This window comes from Lolium perenne, chromosome 4 (assembly GCF_019359855.2).
Source record: "Lolium perenne isolate Kyuss_39 chromosome 4, Kyuss_2.0, whole genome shotgun sequence".
Lineage (NCBI taxonomy): Eukaryota > Viridiplantae > Streptophyta > Magnoliopsida > Poales > Poaceae > Lolium > Lolium perenne.
The window spans coordinates 43,757,085-43,774,442 of NC_067247.2; the positions used below are offsets into that span (position 1 = coordinate 43,757,085).

At 43.3% G+C, this 17,358-nt stretch overlaps 1 protein-coding gene across 1 annotated transcript; it reads right to left on the reverse strand.

Moving 5' to 3' along the window:
* Positions 1 to 687: 687 nt before the first annotated feature.
* On the reverse strand, positions 688 to 4,935 carry LOC127292324 (vesicle-associated membrane protein 721). Its single transcript, XM_051321694.1, has 5 exons — positions 4,531 to 4,935; positions 2,496 to 2,637; positions 2,292 to 2,412; positions 2,127 to 2,189; positions 688 to 1,136 (listed from the first exon to the last, which is right to left on the reverse strand). Exons 1-5 carry the CDS (start codon positions 4,718 to 4,720, stop codon positions 987 to 989), a joined length of 666 nt encoding a protein of 221 aa, XP_051177654.1. The 5' UTR covers positions 4,721 to 4,935; the 3' UTR covers positions 688 to 986.
* Positions 4,936 to 17,358: the final 12,423 nt, after the last annotated feature.

Here is a 17,358-nt window from a genome sequence, read left to right on the forward strand (position 1 = left end):
CTTTCTAGGTGATGCTCAAAGATGAGGGGAACGGTCCTTTGATTCCCTATCATTGAGCCATGGAGAGCAAATGCTCTGATTCAAGTCTCCTGGCTGGTGAGCAGCATTGCGGTGCATACGTCCTTGCGTGCGTAACAGCAGCAACTCAACGCGTATTCCTCCTGGAGGCAACTGGAACGTTCAGCTGGAGTTGAAATGGTATTGCCGCATGTGTCGCTTCCTGGAACAATGTACAATTTGGTCCACACCTCTCATACGACCAGTGTGAGCTTTGCATCTAGAGCCACGAAGCCCTAAATGCCGCCAGCTGACGTGTAGCAAAGCAAACAATTGGTCCACGTATTGCAGGATTAGCTTCACTGGTAAACCAAAGCTACCAAAAAGCCTGCTTCTAATCAGTCGAATGCAAAATACACAAAGCCTGGCTACTTCATCAATGAAAATCATACCCCTTAATTTCACCGGTTTCGGCCTGTGCTTTATAAATAGCTTCGGCACAAAAGACAAAACGGTCTCTCCAGCGCATAAATGGTTGTGAGTTTACGTTTCCCCTATCTTAAACTGAATTTGATTTCTCAAAAATAGATCCCATTAACCAGATGAGCAACTCATGAAACGCAGGCTTGCAGTGATCATGCACAAACAAAAAGTCCCATGAAGAGGACCAAACACAAAGAAAGCACAGTATTCTGACGCCAATCAAGTAAATCTACTCATATCATAGAACAAAGGTGTTGTCAAGATCCAAGCTATACATACATAGCATCCAAAAATACACGACCCGCTGACCCAGCCCACCATCCAGCATTACGCAAGCACCCACCCCACCACCACGACAACGTAAAACACCACCCAGGCGCCATGAACCGGGCCAGAGCACACTAAGAGAAGAAAGAACAAAACACCATATGGTTTTTTGCTCGAAGCAGCAGCAGCAGAGTAATATAGTGACAGTTGAATGAGTTGGATGGACAATCTCGCCACCCTTACTTGTTGCACTTGAATCCATGGCACACCGATAGGATGATGATAAGGATGAGGGCGATGATTATGCCAAGGACAATCAGCTTGATCTTCATGTTTTGTAGCCACATCTTTCTCCTTACCTGTGTTCCTTGCTGCCTGAAATCTTGAGCCTGGAATTATGTACACACCATTAGAAATCTTAGATAGCAGTTTATGTTTCAGAAATGTTCAATTGAATCATAACTGGACACACATCTGTATTTTGATGGAACTTTACAATTTAAAAAACTTAAGTATCAATATCATGTTCTCCTTTTGCAGTGCCCAAAACTAAACATTAAGCTGTGCTTTCTGCTCGTCAGGATCAGGCCACGGTCTTAAGATGGCCCAAAGTGTATTTAGATTGAGGACATCAACTTCTAAATCGAACAAAAGCGTCAGGGCACTACTACAGAATTCTGATACCCAATCTTAAGAATACTAGTTTCCATGTATTGTCACAACAAGACATCAATTTTGAGATATAACTGTGCATCACAATTAGAGCAATAGTAGAAAAAGACTTGAAACTCCTCTAGATGGAAAATGGCAGTTAACTTATGGCAAATCCTATCAATTAACCTGAACAAATATGTAGTCCTCACCAACTGAATCATCATAACCATTACAGGAAGAATGCATATTCAATCACCGCAAGTCCTTAACAGCTACAGAATGTGAGGATAACCGAAGAAGGTTTGTAGTCATCCATAATGAGTATTAGCCACTTAGGTACAAACAGCCAAACTGATTTCATCAAATACAGCCAACACTAATAATCTAATATCATGATTGACACTCGAGTAGTTTGAACATATCAAGAGAGGCTAATCCAGTATATACGACGTGTACCAGTAGTTGACTTGACCACTTGGCTTACATATATTTTAGTATAAAGCTGGATAGCAGCATAACTGCTTCAATTGTGACCTTACTGTACTCTTGCTATAATATAGTAACAGCTTGAAACCAAACCTAAGTATCTTATATATATAATAACAGCTAGGAACAAAGCCCAATTGCTCTTGCTATTATATAATAATAACAGCTTAAAAACAAACCTAATTGAAGTAGACTACCCAGTACAAGATGGTACAAAAGAATGAGCCAACTGTCAATACCTGTGAGCGGAGATTCTCTGTCTTGTCAACAAGCAGCTCAATCTTCTCTCCACGATCAAGAACCTGTATTTCAAAAGTAGAACAAGGATCAGAGTATTCTCCCAAAAAATACCTTCAATTTCAGATCAAAAACTTCAGAAAGTTCCACAAAGAATAAAGATGTACCTTCTCAATATTTTCCATCATAACGTTTTTGACTTCTGAAACTTGTGCTTGCACTTTAGCGAGTTTGTTTATCTCTTCAGGGTGGTCTACACAGTACTGCATGTGTTCTTTAAGTTTGGATCTACAGGCAGTAAATATTCACACAATTAGCAAGAATAAAAGGCTATATATCTTGACAAGCCCCAAACTGGCAACAAGACGTACCCAAACTCTCTGTTGAGGCTGCTTGCTGCAGCAGTAGCTGCTTTCCCACCACCATATCTTTTGCTGAAATCGTCCTTTATCCTAACCAAGAAAGCAATAGGCATCTGTTGCCCTACTGATTCAACAGCAACTACACAGTATGCTGCAGAAGAAAGTATGATGTCAGCATTTTAGAATTTTGAATTAGAAGTTAGAAATGCCAACAAATGTCATGTAGTTTTCTGGAGATTTAATTTAGCCAAACAATCTCTTCGTTCCAGAAAAGGGCAATGTAAGCAATAAATCAGTTGCTTAAATATATTTTGACATCAGTTCCTGATCAACTTTTTCAAGCACTATAGTCACTGCTATAAACCATGTGTATTATAAGTCCACAAGGTAGCACTAGAACTACAAACACATAGCACTACAAAAAAAAACGGTAATGTTAAATTCCTCTGCATCATCCTCTCTTCTATTATGTCCATTCACAATCAGTTGTGTCACTTTTGACTTTAACTAATGATGGTTTGACTAATTATAAATTTTGAACATGATCAATCATATAACATATGAATGGTCCAGCTACATCGGTAACGAGACGAATTCTACTGATATTATATACTTCGCATTGTGCTGTGTTCATTAAAATGTTCCGGTTGAACAATGATGACTGGGAGTCAAAGATAACTAAATATGAACTGAGGGAGCATTATAATTGCAACATTGATCCAAAGCTCGTGCTATTATGAAAGCTGAACATGGCATATGCAACAGAAGGAAAGACCAGTGTTGTTGCAGAGTGCCAAAGGTTACAAGGAGGCATATGCAACAGAAGCGAAGACCAGTGTTTCTGCAAAGTGCCAAAGGCTACGCTTGACTCACCAATACATGCGCTTTGTAGTCCAATCAGAGAAGGGAATCTAATTTGAACATTGATCCAAAACTCAGGCTATTTGCGTGCATACAGTCTGCGGGATAAAATGCCTAAACTGCCTTGGATGCGCCACTATAACATGACCAGAGAAGTATGAATTTTCGAACATACAAATTACTTAATTGACTGATTAAATTCATCAGTGGTGAACCCATCATCTTAACCAATTCCCTATATATGTATCTATTTTCTTTCCATATATATCAAGAGCAACCACAACCATTAGAAAACATAAAAACGTTGGACAACTATGTTGCATTGTAATAATAGATCGGTGGTGAAAACATTTCTTAACCAATTTGCTATATGTGTAGCTACTTTCTTTCCATATAGATCAAGAGCAACCACAACCATTAGAAAACACAAAAACGTTGGACAACTATGTTGCATTGTAATAATAGATCAAGGGACACTGCATTTTTGGAAACATCAATGTATAAAATGCATAAGTATGTGTTTGCATTGATGCACATGTCTAGCAAGCCAGCAATAAATCATCTACCCTTCTGCTATAAATAGATATATAGCAGCATGAAAGTAACAAATTAACTGCCAAGCGCCATCATCAGAAAGCACACAAGCGTTGATTCATCTCTGTCAATTTTTAAATACAGTACGGGGGCATTACTAACGCTGAAACATCAAACTGTGACATGCATAAATACGTGCTGCCACGCACATGCCTAGCAAACTGGTGGTCTATCACCCTTGTACTATAAATAGCATGAGCAGCTAGAAGCAGCAGTATGCACTAGCATGCTTTTACTGCTGCTGTCGGCTATTGCAACTCTTACACCTTCGGTCCCGTAGGATAAGACGAGCGACCATTTAGCACGCAACATTGAGTACCTCGAGAACTCGAATTGATCGACAACCAGCATGTACAAGTCTAGAGCACAGCTACTAGAAGAGCAGGTTCGGGCACGAAACGTAGCATAGCAGCCAGTCAATCGCAGGCACTAGTCAACAGCTCGAAATGACCTAACCGCACACCCGTCAAATCCGCGAGATCTACGCCGAGCAGCACAAATCGAGCGCACACCGTACCAGATCCACACGCATCAGATCGAATCGAGCGGGAGAAAAGCGCGGAGCGGGCGGAAGGGGGGCGGGACTCACTGAATCCGTCCTCGACGAGGTAGTTGAAGGTGTGGCCGTCGCAGTTGTAGGTGAACTTGTTGTTGCTGGCGGGGAGCTTGACGAGGCACTGGGAGGCGATGGTGGTGAAGTTGCCGGTGAACTCGGTGTACTCGGCGAGGACGACGGTGCCGCGGGCCACGAACGCGTAGATCAGCGACTGCTGCCCCATGGCTGCTTCCTTCCTTCCTTCCCGCGCCTCTCGTCGCTCAGCCCTGCCTCGCGGAGCCCGAGCTCGCCCGCCGATGCTGGTACGGGTCCTCGCCGGCGGTGGTCGGGGCGCGGCGCCCTAGGGGTGGGTAGATCTCGGCGAGGCTGGGTGGGGAGCGAGGGGAAGGGGGAAAGGTCGGTTTCGCCTCGGTGGAGTGGAAGGAGGGGCAATGGAGGCTGGTGGGGGTGGTAAAAGGAAAAGGAAAATCAAATTTGGTTGGTGGGATTTTGCGAAACGGTCCTCGGAATGTTCGACTGCAGCGCGTGGAGGCCCCCGTTCTGTTCAGCTTTCTCCGGGTTTCTTCAGGGTTAAGCGATTAGCTGCCTGGCTCGTTGGACTGGACCCAGTCTCAGTCGTTTGTGTTTCTACTACGGGCTAATCTTCTCTCCCAGCGATAAGTTTGTACAAATTGGTGCATAGCTGGATCAAATTGGGTCAACACATCTAGAATGGACGCCACAGATGTCACACGTGAGGAGCTGTGTTTTTTTTTTTGTCATGTCACATGTGACGACCTTAATTGCAGAAAAAATAAGACTACGACATATTGGACTATATTTTACATACGTAGCTACCTATAATTTTTGATAGTGAAAGGCAAAAAAATATTTCAACTTTTAAAGTTAAGTCATGTCAAGCTTTGCCCTCCTACGAACTATTGTTGTTGGAATTTATGTGATGGCATCGTGTTTTCTTGCCGTCCATTGTCCTCTCCATTTTAATGAAGTGTTAAGAATTTCAGGAGTGTAGTCACCATCAAATATTCAACAATGCTTCTGGATGAGCCGCATCTTTCTCAATGACTAACCACCCTGAGAACCCTACTCGCACCTCATCGACAAGATTGCTCAGTTCCATGCATTGACATTGCATAATTTTCATGTGACCCATGAAGTTGGGACAACATCGACTCCATCTCCTTCTCCGCTAGCTTTCTCAACCACTTACGATGTGTCCACCGCTGCAGATATAGATGTGGCTTTCGTAGTTAGAGCGATAGAGACGATTATTTTAAATCGACTACTTGAGGGTTAAGATCGGAAGGTTTTGATTCCAAGCAGACTCAAAAAAGTTACGCGAAACTGCCACTACTGCAGACGGGTTTGTTTGTTTACATAGGGTGCATGACATACAGTGCGGGAGTGGGTCATTGCACCTAACTAGGATAACGCAGTCGACTATGTATTCTCAGACGGGGATAACATTTGGCAAAGCCTCCATAACCCCTAACTCATTGTTTCGCTTGTCTCTCTTCAACTTGCAACCGTCTCTCTTCCTGGTATCGCTTTAACTATCATTATGTGTCACGTGGGAGTGAGAACATGTGTTTTTCATTTACTTGGTACTTGTATTGGTTGTCCAAATTTGGATCTGGCGGTTACTAATGGTATCAAGACCACACAAGTTGATTCTAAGCCACGGCTACTAGACTTTAACAAATGATAAGTGTACTTCCGAATACCTCCTAATCCCCTTGAGCCTCACTGATTGGTTCACATGTGAATGTGACCTCTAGCATCAAATATTGAATAGTGATTCATCCTCGTTTGCTATATGGTTAACTGAACAAATGCTAAGAAGCATGAGAGCTTGATTGTTCATTTGATTCATCGTTAGTCTCTTTATGTAGGAATCTACCATGTATTGTTGCCAACGTGGACATGCACATGCCTCATGAATCGCCTCCTAAGCTAGTACCAAATTAATTTGGATGGATGGTTCATAGACATCTATGTTTGGTGCAAACTTACTTGTAGCTCACATGGATGTGCTTCATTCATTGCCTTGTTTACGCATAGCTTTGAGCCATGAATTGCTTGTTTAACTCATACCAGTTTGCATGCCCTATTAGTTTCAGTTTGTGTACAAGTTTGAAGCAATATATTCAATAGTGTCATATTCTACTGTATTGTAGGACATATCCACATCATTCTTGAGATATCCATATCATACATGCTATTTATACATGGTAGCATGTATTATGGTTTTCTTATGGCGTGGATTCACTTGTACATTGTCTAACATGAGGTTAAGATGCGTGTCCTAGTGTTGGATTAGTCTATAAATCACAGATCACTTAATTCGGTATAAACTTTTGACCACAAAGTATGATGTTGCTCAACTTTATGATTTCCAAATTATGATCTATTATATCTGAAACTATAATACAACGCAAACAAACTTATTGTCATTTCGGAGCGTACAAAATATTTGCGCATTTCACATCTCCTTCAAGCAATTGTTCGACGAAATACATCAAACAAGACATGTTATTAATATTAATGATATGAGTGAATCATAAATTGAGAGCTCGTGATCATGCAATGGAAATTCTTGGTAGGTGAAGTTTGGTTAGTTGGTTTGTATTCTTGTCAAACGCTCCAATAAATGTATCTTCTTATTGTTGCTGAAACACAAGCCAAATTGTTCAAGTGTGCTCCACCCCTCTGCCTACTCTCCCTGTCCCGTGGAGGTGCGATCTCACTTGACCGCCCGGTGGTAAGGGTCCTCTCCGCCAGCGGACGGGGCGCGAAGCCCTAGGGGTGGGTAGATCTCGATGAGGCTGGGTGGGAGGGAGAGCGAGGAGGCGGAGGGGGAAAGGTCGGTTTTGCTTTGGTGGAGTGAAAGGAGGGTTAATCGAGGTCGGTGGGTTGGTAAAAGAAAAGGAAAATCAAATTTGGTTGGTGGGATTTTGGCGTGGCCCCCATAATGTTCTCCTGCAGCGCGCGGAGCAGGCCCGGGCCCACGGGAGTGCGGCCCGTGCGGCCGCACAGGGCCCAAATTTTTGGGGGCCCAAAATCTCTAAGTTAGCCTCTTATATATAGATTAGAATCATTTATGTTAGATATAAATCGTGAAAGCTTCCCAGCTCAATTGGTTCCCTGGTATGACCAGGCAAACTTTTAATTAGCAGGCCCAGAGTTCGAGCGCTGTTGGGAGCGCGCTTATTCCATTCGTTTCTTCGATTTGTCTTCTGTTCTGATTGACGCTGTTAGTTTTTTTTCCTTTTATCCAACCTTTTTCTTTTGTGATTTATGTCTATGATACAAATACTTAATTCTCCATTTTATTAGTACTGAATAAAACTTACACGGTGGATGTATAAACCACACCATGCCAATTTTTGGAACAATTTTTCTAATTAAAGTATTAAACATATTAGAAAGTTTGTAATTTGATATAGTGATATTGCATTTCTCTCATGGAGTATTTCTTATAATAGGTTTAGCTTTACGTGCTATAAGCTATTGAGATTACAAAAGTATTTTCTTAGTTTTTAAAACCCAAGCAGTTTAAATGCATCAAAACCATTAGATGTAGATCTTTTTGGTTAGACCGTTGGTCCGATCTTCAGAATATAGGGGTGTTGAGGGTAGTTCTTCACTTTGAATGTACATCTTAAATATTTTTATTTATCTAGTGAAATGGGGCCCATTTTAAAATTTCGCACGGGGCCCCGGATTTCGCCGGCCCGGCCCTGGCGCGGAGATCCTTTGTGTGGCCCATTCTGTTCAACTTTCTTTGGGTTTCTTCAAGGTTAAGTGATTAGTTTCTTGCCTCGTTGGACTAGACCCAGTCTCGAGTCTTTCTACGGGCTAATCTTAGTTATGACTCCCTTTGCTATTTTCTCGTAAGATCAGCTCCTCCAGCAATAAGCTTGCACAAATTGGATCAAACTTAGGTCAACGCATCTAGAATGGACGCCACAGATGTCACATGTCAGGAGTATCTTTTTCCATGTCACATGTGACGACCTTAATTGCAGAAAAATAAGACTATGACACATTGGGATATATCTTACTAAAAATACACGTAGATAGCTATAATGTTTTGACAGTGAAAGGAAAAGAATATTCTAACTTTTTAAATTAACTCATGTCAAGCTTTGACCTCCTATGAACTATTGCTGTTGTAATTAATGTGATGGCACCATGTTTTCTTGCCCCCATTGTCCTCTCCATGTTAATGAAGTGTTCAGAATTTTCACGAGTGTAGTCACCATGAAATGGTCAACGCTACTTATGGATGAACCACATCTTTTTCAATGGCTAACCACACCTACTAAGCATTTAGCTGAGAGCCTACCTCTAAAATGCATTGGACGACTAGGCGAGTAAAACCATGTCGCTAGCGTCCATGCTCTCCAATCACGCCACACAAGCGCCCATAAAATTTAACTCGGGCGAGTAAATAAGGGCTTTTGAGCTTTGAAGTTCGGTGGTGTTGTTGGTTCATCCGTTTTTTTTAGTCATGAGGGGTGTAGTTCAGCTGTTTTCTTGTACTTCGAGGGAGTATTTGTAGTGTGACCACTTGCAAGCACTTCGAAGAACTCAGAGCGACGTACCTTGCTGGAAGGCCATGAACCAATGCAATGAGCTAAGAACTACGCGGCCCGCTAGGGCTTTTACTAGCTCGTAGATCTACCATTGCTGCACTTCAGAGTCGCTTTGGTTGTCCGAATTTAGATTTGGCGATTCCTAGTGCAATCAAGACCACACCACCCAGTTGCTTGTCCCGTCTCATAGTTTGTGACAAAGGTTGACCGTTATTACCGATACCTCCCAATCCCCTAAGGCTCATAGATTGGTTGTCATTTGAATGTGGCATCTACCATCTAATATTGACTAGCAAAACAATCCTCAAGCAGTATTTTTTTTTTTTTGCGATAAATCCTCAAGCAGTATATGGTTGAATTAACTTATGTTATCAGCTTGAGAGCTCGACTGTTCCCCTGAGATTCATGTGACCAACCTACATGTATATATATAGTTATATATCATGTAGCATTGTTTCCAAACTGAACATGCACATGCCTCATTATTCACCTCCATAGATAGTACTAACTCCATTGTAATAAAATAAGGCCTACGACTTTTCAAGATTTTCCTTTGACAAAAAATGTGAGCAAATATATCTTGACTATAATACACCAAAAATGGTACCATTAGATTTGTATTGAAAAACACTTAGTGCTATCAATTTTCTATCAAATAATCATCATATACTTAGACTAATTTTAGTCCTTGGAGATTTTGGACTAATGGCACGTGGGGGTAATAAAAGACAAAAAAAATGGCAAGTGAGATTTTGCGAGATGGTCCTTGGAATGTTCTCCCCTGTGGACACCCTTATGGTGTGATTGCCTGTTTTGTTCAATATTTTCAGGGTTTCTTTTGGGTTAAGAGATTCCTAGATGTCCTCGTTGGAATGGACTCAATCTTGAGTCTTCGTTTTTCTACAGGCTAATATGTTTATCCCGCTTTGCCATTTTTCGTAAGATTATCTATTTGGCAGAAAATTGGTGCATAAACTAGACCAAACTGGGTCAACACATCTAGAATGAACGCCACAAATGTCAGATGTGAGGGGATTTTTTTTCCATGTCACATGTGACAAGCTCAATTGCAGAAAAATAAGACTATGCCACAATGGACTATATTGCTAAAAATAAGTGGCTAGATATGATTTTTGATAGTGAAAGGCAAAAAAAATATTGTAAATTTTTAAGCTAAGTCACCTTTGACCACCTATGAACTCTCGTTGAACTCTCATGAAAAAGGAACTAATGTTGTTAGAAACTAATGTGATGGCATCATGCATTTTTTTTGATCGTGCACTGTCTTCTCAATTTTAATGAACTGTTGTGAACTCCAGTCGTGTAGTCACCATCAAACAATCAGCACAACTCTTGGATGAACAACATCAATGACTAACCACTCATAGAACCCCCCGAATCAGCGGCAAACTAAGAAACTAATCTAATCAGGGGCACATCATTAACAAGGTGCAATCCTTGTATTACTGAAGTTTCAGATTTTGAGTACTTTTATTTCAAAATTTGAACAAATAGTGATGATATTCAAAATTCTAGGATGTACTTTGGTCCGCCCTAACCCCAATCACACCTGTTGGAAATATAAGCAAATATCCATATGAAATAATCCGTACGAGTAATTGATAAATCATGAATACAAACATAACAAATAAACTAATCATGTAGACTAGTAAGGTAGATGAACAGATCACATCTAGACAAAACAAATCGATCGCATCTACCATAGAAACTAGAAAAAGAAACTCTAACAGAGACTGAAAGAGAAACGACAAGATCACATACTTCGCAGCAGCGTCGTTGTCGCCCATGTTGAGGTTGTCGAAGAAGTCGCTGAGGTTCGGGAAGAAGTTGTCGTTGTGGAGGAACTCGTCGTCCGATGACGACGTCGTGATGCCAGTAGTCGCGCCGGAGCGCTCCCCAAAAACATGATTGCCCCTCACCCGTACAGGTTCATGAGAGGCAGGGTTCCGGAGGCCTACTGTCCCGGCAGTCGGTGCACGCCGATGGACGGAATGAGGAAGACAAAGGCGGCGACGCAATGAACTGGAAACAGGTAGTCGCGTATGCGTCTTGTCCCGGCGGCTAGGGTTGCGCGGAGTCTTATGTAGTGCGGTTCGGGAAGGTCGTGGGGCGCAGCCCACGTTCGAGTCGGCACAGCCACGATCCAGAAAAATCGGAAGGCAAAACGGCTGAGTAACGCGTCCGTTAATGACTCAAAATTGATTACACAATTAATTTCCCAAACAGCAAAAAGATAAGCTCGGCTCGGCGAGATTCCCGCAACCCGCGGCGCGTCGTGACGAGGCGAGGCGTGGCGAGGCGAGGCGGGCGGCAGAGGAGGAGGAGTGCGCGAGGGCTCTCTCTCTTCTCACTCACTTACTAGGACTAGAACAACCCACCTTATATACCACTCCAACTCTCTCCCAACTAGCAATGTGGGACTAAACTTTAGCCCCCACTAGTGCTGCCACTGATTTTTGGAATGGGCCATGTGAGTTTCAGAATTTGATAATGGGCCATGGGCCAAAGGCCAAATGCCCCAAATTCCAGCAATCCCCCACAAACTCTCATTGGCACATCTCATCAATAAGTTTCCAAAACATTGTTTTATATACCGGTATGTCGTGGAGGACTGTTAAGTTGAACTTCCACTTAAAGCTTCATATTATACTAGATTGCAACTTGGATAGTGGACTATGCCTTGAACTACAAGTTTTCTGCGCACTAGCTTCATACAAAGCCTAGACCGATACTAGGCTGCCGCGAGGCTTCCTCGCGGTTTGGAGCTTATACGTCATACTCCAGGGCCTTTCATGAGTTTACTAGAGAGCACCCAACTCTCATAGATTGCGACGTTTAACAATCAAACTCATATAGGTGTGTTCTTCAAAGGATGTTCTGCATGACAACATCTTTGCTAAAATAAGCCACTTAGAACACATTAAGATAATTATCAACCTGCCATGCAGATTAGGAGAACCTGATTCGGTTACAGTGAAAGCCTCCATTATATTCTTCAAGAGCCCAGCCGCCCCCAACCCAGCAGCCCCAAACCCTAACCCTCCCGCACCCTGCCCTCCGCCGCCGCCGCCGGTAGCGCCGCCGGGGGCAAAGTCCCTTGGGGCGTGGCGGCGGCGGGGGCCCTTCCTCGTCGCTGCGTGGAGATCGACGGCCGGATCCCCACCTCCTCGATACTTGGCGGAGAAGACGCGCGTGGGACGGGCGACGGTGGCGGCGGCCCTCCTCCCGTCGATTGTCCCCTGGCGGACCGGTCAGCGCGGGTGGGATGGGCAGCGCTGCGGTCTCCCTCTTCTCGTCGGCTTCCCGCAGTACTCCGACAGGGGTTGGTGGTGGGCGGCGGCCAGACCCTCGGTCTGCGCCATGCCATCCACCCCCGCCTCTCGTTGGTGCGTGGAGGCGATCTCGGGCATCTTCCGCGACACGAGGGCGCCCGGGGCAGCAGCCTTGGGTTTGACGGAGGAGGTGGCCTCTTCTTCGCCGGAGAGGGTCGGCCTGCGGTTGGTGGTGGTGGATTTTTGATCTATCATCGCCATCCGGCGGTGAGACGGATGTGCATGGAAGCCGGCGTTGGTGTCGCCGGTGGAGGGTTGGGTTGACCAGCCCGGGATGGTCGCCGACATGGGGGTCCGGCCTGAATAAAGGCGGCGGTCCTAGGGCCTCTCTTGCGTGAAGAGGAGGACCTACCGGAGGCCTGGACTCGTGATCTGGCCGGAGGGTTGAGTTCCGGAAGGCTCCGCCGGCGAATGTAACAGTGCTTTGCCTGGAGTTTGCTGGATAGGAGGTATTCGGTCGTGCGCACCCATGCGTTTATTCCGACCGTTTGGTTATGGAGGGAGCGGCGCGAAGCTCTTTTTCTGTGTTGACATCAAGTGACTATGGATCCATGATGAAAGTCAGAAGAAGAGAATTTCATGAAGGCCGGAGGGGAGGACTAGCTAAGGGAGGTTCAAGTCTCCGCGCTGTTGAGGGGCTTGCTTGGTGTCCGGGCTTCACAGCAGCGGTATGAAAGTGGGGGCGACAATACATGTGAAGCGCAGAGTCCTACCTTTCAGGGTGAAAACCCAAGGTCTGGCCTTAACTGGTTGTGCCTGGCAGTGACCTTAGTGGAGGCATTGTTTTGAGAGTGGGGACTATCTTCAGGGTGAAAACCTAAGATCTTTGATCGGGCGACGACGGTGTTGGAGCACTGTTCCCTTCTTGGAGGCGTCGTTTTTTGGAGAGTCTGCAATTCAGGTGTTGTCATGGTGGTGGTTGTATTGCTGTTGTTAGGTCGGTGATACTGTAGCGGGATTTTTGTTTCTTAGTTTTCTTTTGCTTTTTTTGGCTGTGTGCATCTGTAGTGCCATTAGGGTGGTGCGTTGATACGTCTCCGACGTATCGATAATTTCTTATGTTCCATGCCACATTATTGATAATATCTACATGTTTTATGCACACTTTATGTCATATTCGTGCATTTTCTGGAACTAACCTATTAACAAGATGCCGAAGTGCCGATTCTTTGTTTCTGCTGTTTTTGGTTTCAGAAATCCTAGTAAGGAAATATTCTCGGAATTGGACGAAATCAACGCCCAGGGTCCTATTTTGCCACGAAGCTTCCAGAAGACCGAAGAGGAGACGAAGTGGGGCCACGAGGTGGCCACACCCTAGGGCGGCGCGGCCCAAGCCCTGGCCGCGCCGACCTGTAGTGTGGGCCCCTCGTGTGGCCCCCTGACCTGCCCTTCCGCCTACAAATAGCCTTCGTCGCGAAACCCCCGCATCGAGAGCCACGATACGGAAAACCTTCCAGAGACGCCGCCGCCAATCCCATCTCGGGGGATTCAGGAGATCGCCTCCGGCACCCTGCCGGAGAGGGGAATCATCTCCCGGAGGACTCTACGCCGCCATGGTCGCCTCCGGAGTGATGTGTGAGTAGTCTACCCCTGGACTATGGGGCCATAGCAGTAGCTAGATGGTTGTCTTCTCCCCATTGTGCTTAATTGTCGGGTCTTGTGAGCTGCCGAACATGATCAAGATCATCTATCTGTAATTCTATATGTTTTGTTTGTTGGGATCCGATGAATAGAGAATACTATGTTATGTTGGTATCAATTTATATCTATGTGTTTTTTATGATCTTGCATGCTCTCCGTTACTAGTAGATGCTCTGGCCAAGTAGTTGCTTGTAACTCCAAGAGGGAATATTTATGCTCGATAGTGGGTTCATGTCTCCGTGAATCTGGGAAAGTGATAGAAATCTCTAAGATTATGGATGTGCTGTTGCCACTAGGGATAAAACATTGGTGCTATGTTCGAGGATGTAGTTACTGATTACATTACGCGCAATACTTAATGCAATTGTCTGTTGTTAGCAACTTAATACTGGAGGGGGTTCGGATGATAACCTGAAGGTGGACTTTTTAGGCATAGATGCATGCTGCATAGCGGTCTATGTACTTTGTCGTAATGCCCAATTAAATCTCACTATACTCATCATAATATGTATGTGCATGGTCATGCCCTCTTTATTTGTCAATTGCCCAACTGTAATTTGTTCACCCAACATGTTGTTTATCTTATGGGAGAGACACCTCTAGTGAACTGTGGACCCGGTCCAATTCTCTATACTGAAATACAATCTACTGCAATACTGTTCTACTATTTTCTGCAAATAATCATCATCCACACTATACATCTAATCCTTTGTTACAGCAAGCCGGTGAGATTGACAACCTCGCTGTTTCGTTGGGGCAAAATACTTGGTTTGTGTTGTGCAGGTTCCACGTTGGCGCCGGAATCCCTGGTGTTGCGCCGCACTACATCTCGCCGCCATCAACCTTCAACGTGCTTCTTGGCTCCTACTGGTTCGATAAACCTTGGTTTCATACTGAGGGAAAACTTGCCGATGTACGCATCACACCTTCCTCTTGGGGTTCCCAACGGACGTGTGCTGTACGCGTATCAAGCACTTTTTCTGGCGCCGTTGCCGGGGAGATCAAGACACGCTGCAAGGGGAGTCTCCACATCCCAATCTCTTTTACTTTGTTTTTGTCTTGCTTAGTTTTATTTACTACTTTGTTTGCTGCACTAAATCAAAATACAAAAAAAATTAGTTGCTAGTTTTACTTTATTTGCTATCTTGTTTGCTATATCAAAAACACAAAAAAATTAGTTACTTATATTTGCTTTACTTGTTTCAACATGTTTCATTTTAATTTTACCGTAAAAAACATGCCGGTAGGGCGCGGGTCTATAATTGGGAGAAATAATATAGAAGAATTTTTCAACCATGTTAGTACCGTTGATGATTTTGAAGATAGACACTTGGTAGACCTTGCTCCTACTTATGAAATTGCCGCTGCTGCTTTAGTTCGTATGATGGAAACTAAATTCGTTAATCTCAATCCTATAATCCAACACATGTTTCTTACACTCGGTGATATGGAAGAAGGGGAAAAGAAAGATTTTGTTTTAGAAACCCTTCTTAGAGAATTTGGTGGTATAGCAAGGGAGGCTAGAAAGGTCTTTGCTAAATATGATATGCTTGGTTCTTGCACCAATTTTGTTAGTCTCCTTGAAAAGATGGACATGGATAGAATAAAGTACACTAATAATATTAATGATGGTGGGGAGATCAAAGCACCAATACCATGTAAGCTCCTAGCGATGAATGATGCACTAGAAAATAACTATGCTTGGCTTGTTCCGGAAAATTTATTTGATGAGAGTAGCAAGCCTAAAACTAATGAAAAGGGAGACGACAAAACTTATATATCCCATATGCTATGCTTGGCTGAGAAAACTCCACACCCCACTGAAGATGCACCACCCTTTGATAATACTTGATACACACTTTCTGCGCCTAGCTGAAAGGCGTTAAACAAAAGCGCTTACCATGTGTTTTTATTACAGTACTTTGTTTTTATTTTGTGTCTTGGAAGTTGTTTACTACTGTAGCAACCTCTCCTTATCTTAGTTTAGTGTTTTGTTGTGCCAAGTAAAGTCGTTGATAGTAAAGTTCATACTAGATTTGGATTACTGCGCAGAAACAGATTTCTTTGCTGTCACGAATCTGGGCAAAATTCTCTGTAGGTAACTCATAAAATTATGCCAATTTACGTGAGTGATCCTCAGATATGTACGCAACTTTCATTCAATTTGAGCATTTTCATTTTAGCAAGTCTGGTGCCTCGATAAAATTCGTCAATACGAACTGTTCTGTTTTGACAGATTCTGTCTTTTATTTCGCATTGCCAGTTTTGTTATGTTCGATGAATATTTTGATTCCATTGACTTTCAGTAGCTTTGTGCAATGTCCAGAAGTGTTAAGAATGATTATGTCACCTCTGAACATGTATATTTTGATTGTGCACTAACCCTCTAATGAGTTGTTCTAAGTTTGGTGTGGAGGAAGTTTTCAAGGATCAAGAGAGGGAGATGATACAACATGATCAAGGAGAGTGAAAGCTCTAAGCTTGGGGATGCCCCGTTGGTTCACCCCTGCATATATCAAGAAGACTCAAGCGTCTAAGCTTGGGGATGCCCAAGGCATCCCCTTCTTCATCGACAATATTATCAGGTTCCTCCCCTGAAATTATATTTTTATTCCATCACAGCTTATGTGCTTTTCTTGGAGCGTCGGTTTGTTTTTGTTTTTTGTTTTGTTTGAATAAAATGGATCCTAGCATTCACTGTGTGGGAGAGAGACACGCTCCGCTGTAGCATATGGACAAGTATGTCCTTAGGCTCTACTCATAATATTCATGGCGAAGTTTCTTCTTCGTTAAATTGTTATATGGTTGGAATTGGAAAATGATACATGTAGTAATTTGCTAAAATGTCTTGGATAATGTAATACTTGGCAATTGTTGTGCTCATGTTTAAGCTCTTGCATCATATGCTTTGCACCCATTAATGAAGAAATACATAGAGCATGCTAAAATTTGGTTTGCATATTTGGTCTCTCTAAGGTCTAGATAATTTCTAGTATTGAGTTTGAACAACAAGAAAGACGGTGTAGAGTCTTATAATGTTTTCAATGTGTCTTTTATGTGAGTCTTGCTGCACCGGTTCATCCTTGTGTTTGTTTCAAATAGCCTTGCTAGCCCAAACCTTGTATCGAGAGGGAATACTTCTCATGCATCCAAAATACTTGAGCCAACCACTATGCCATTTGTGTCCACCATACCTACCTACTACATGGTATTTCTCCGCCATTCCAAAGTAAATTGCTTGAGTGCTACCTTTAAATTTCCATTCTCTA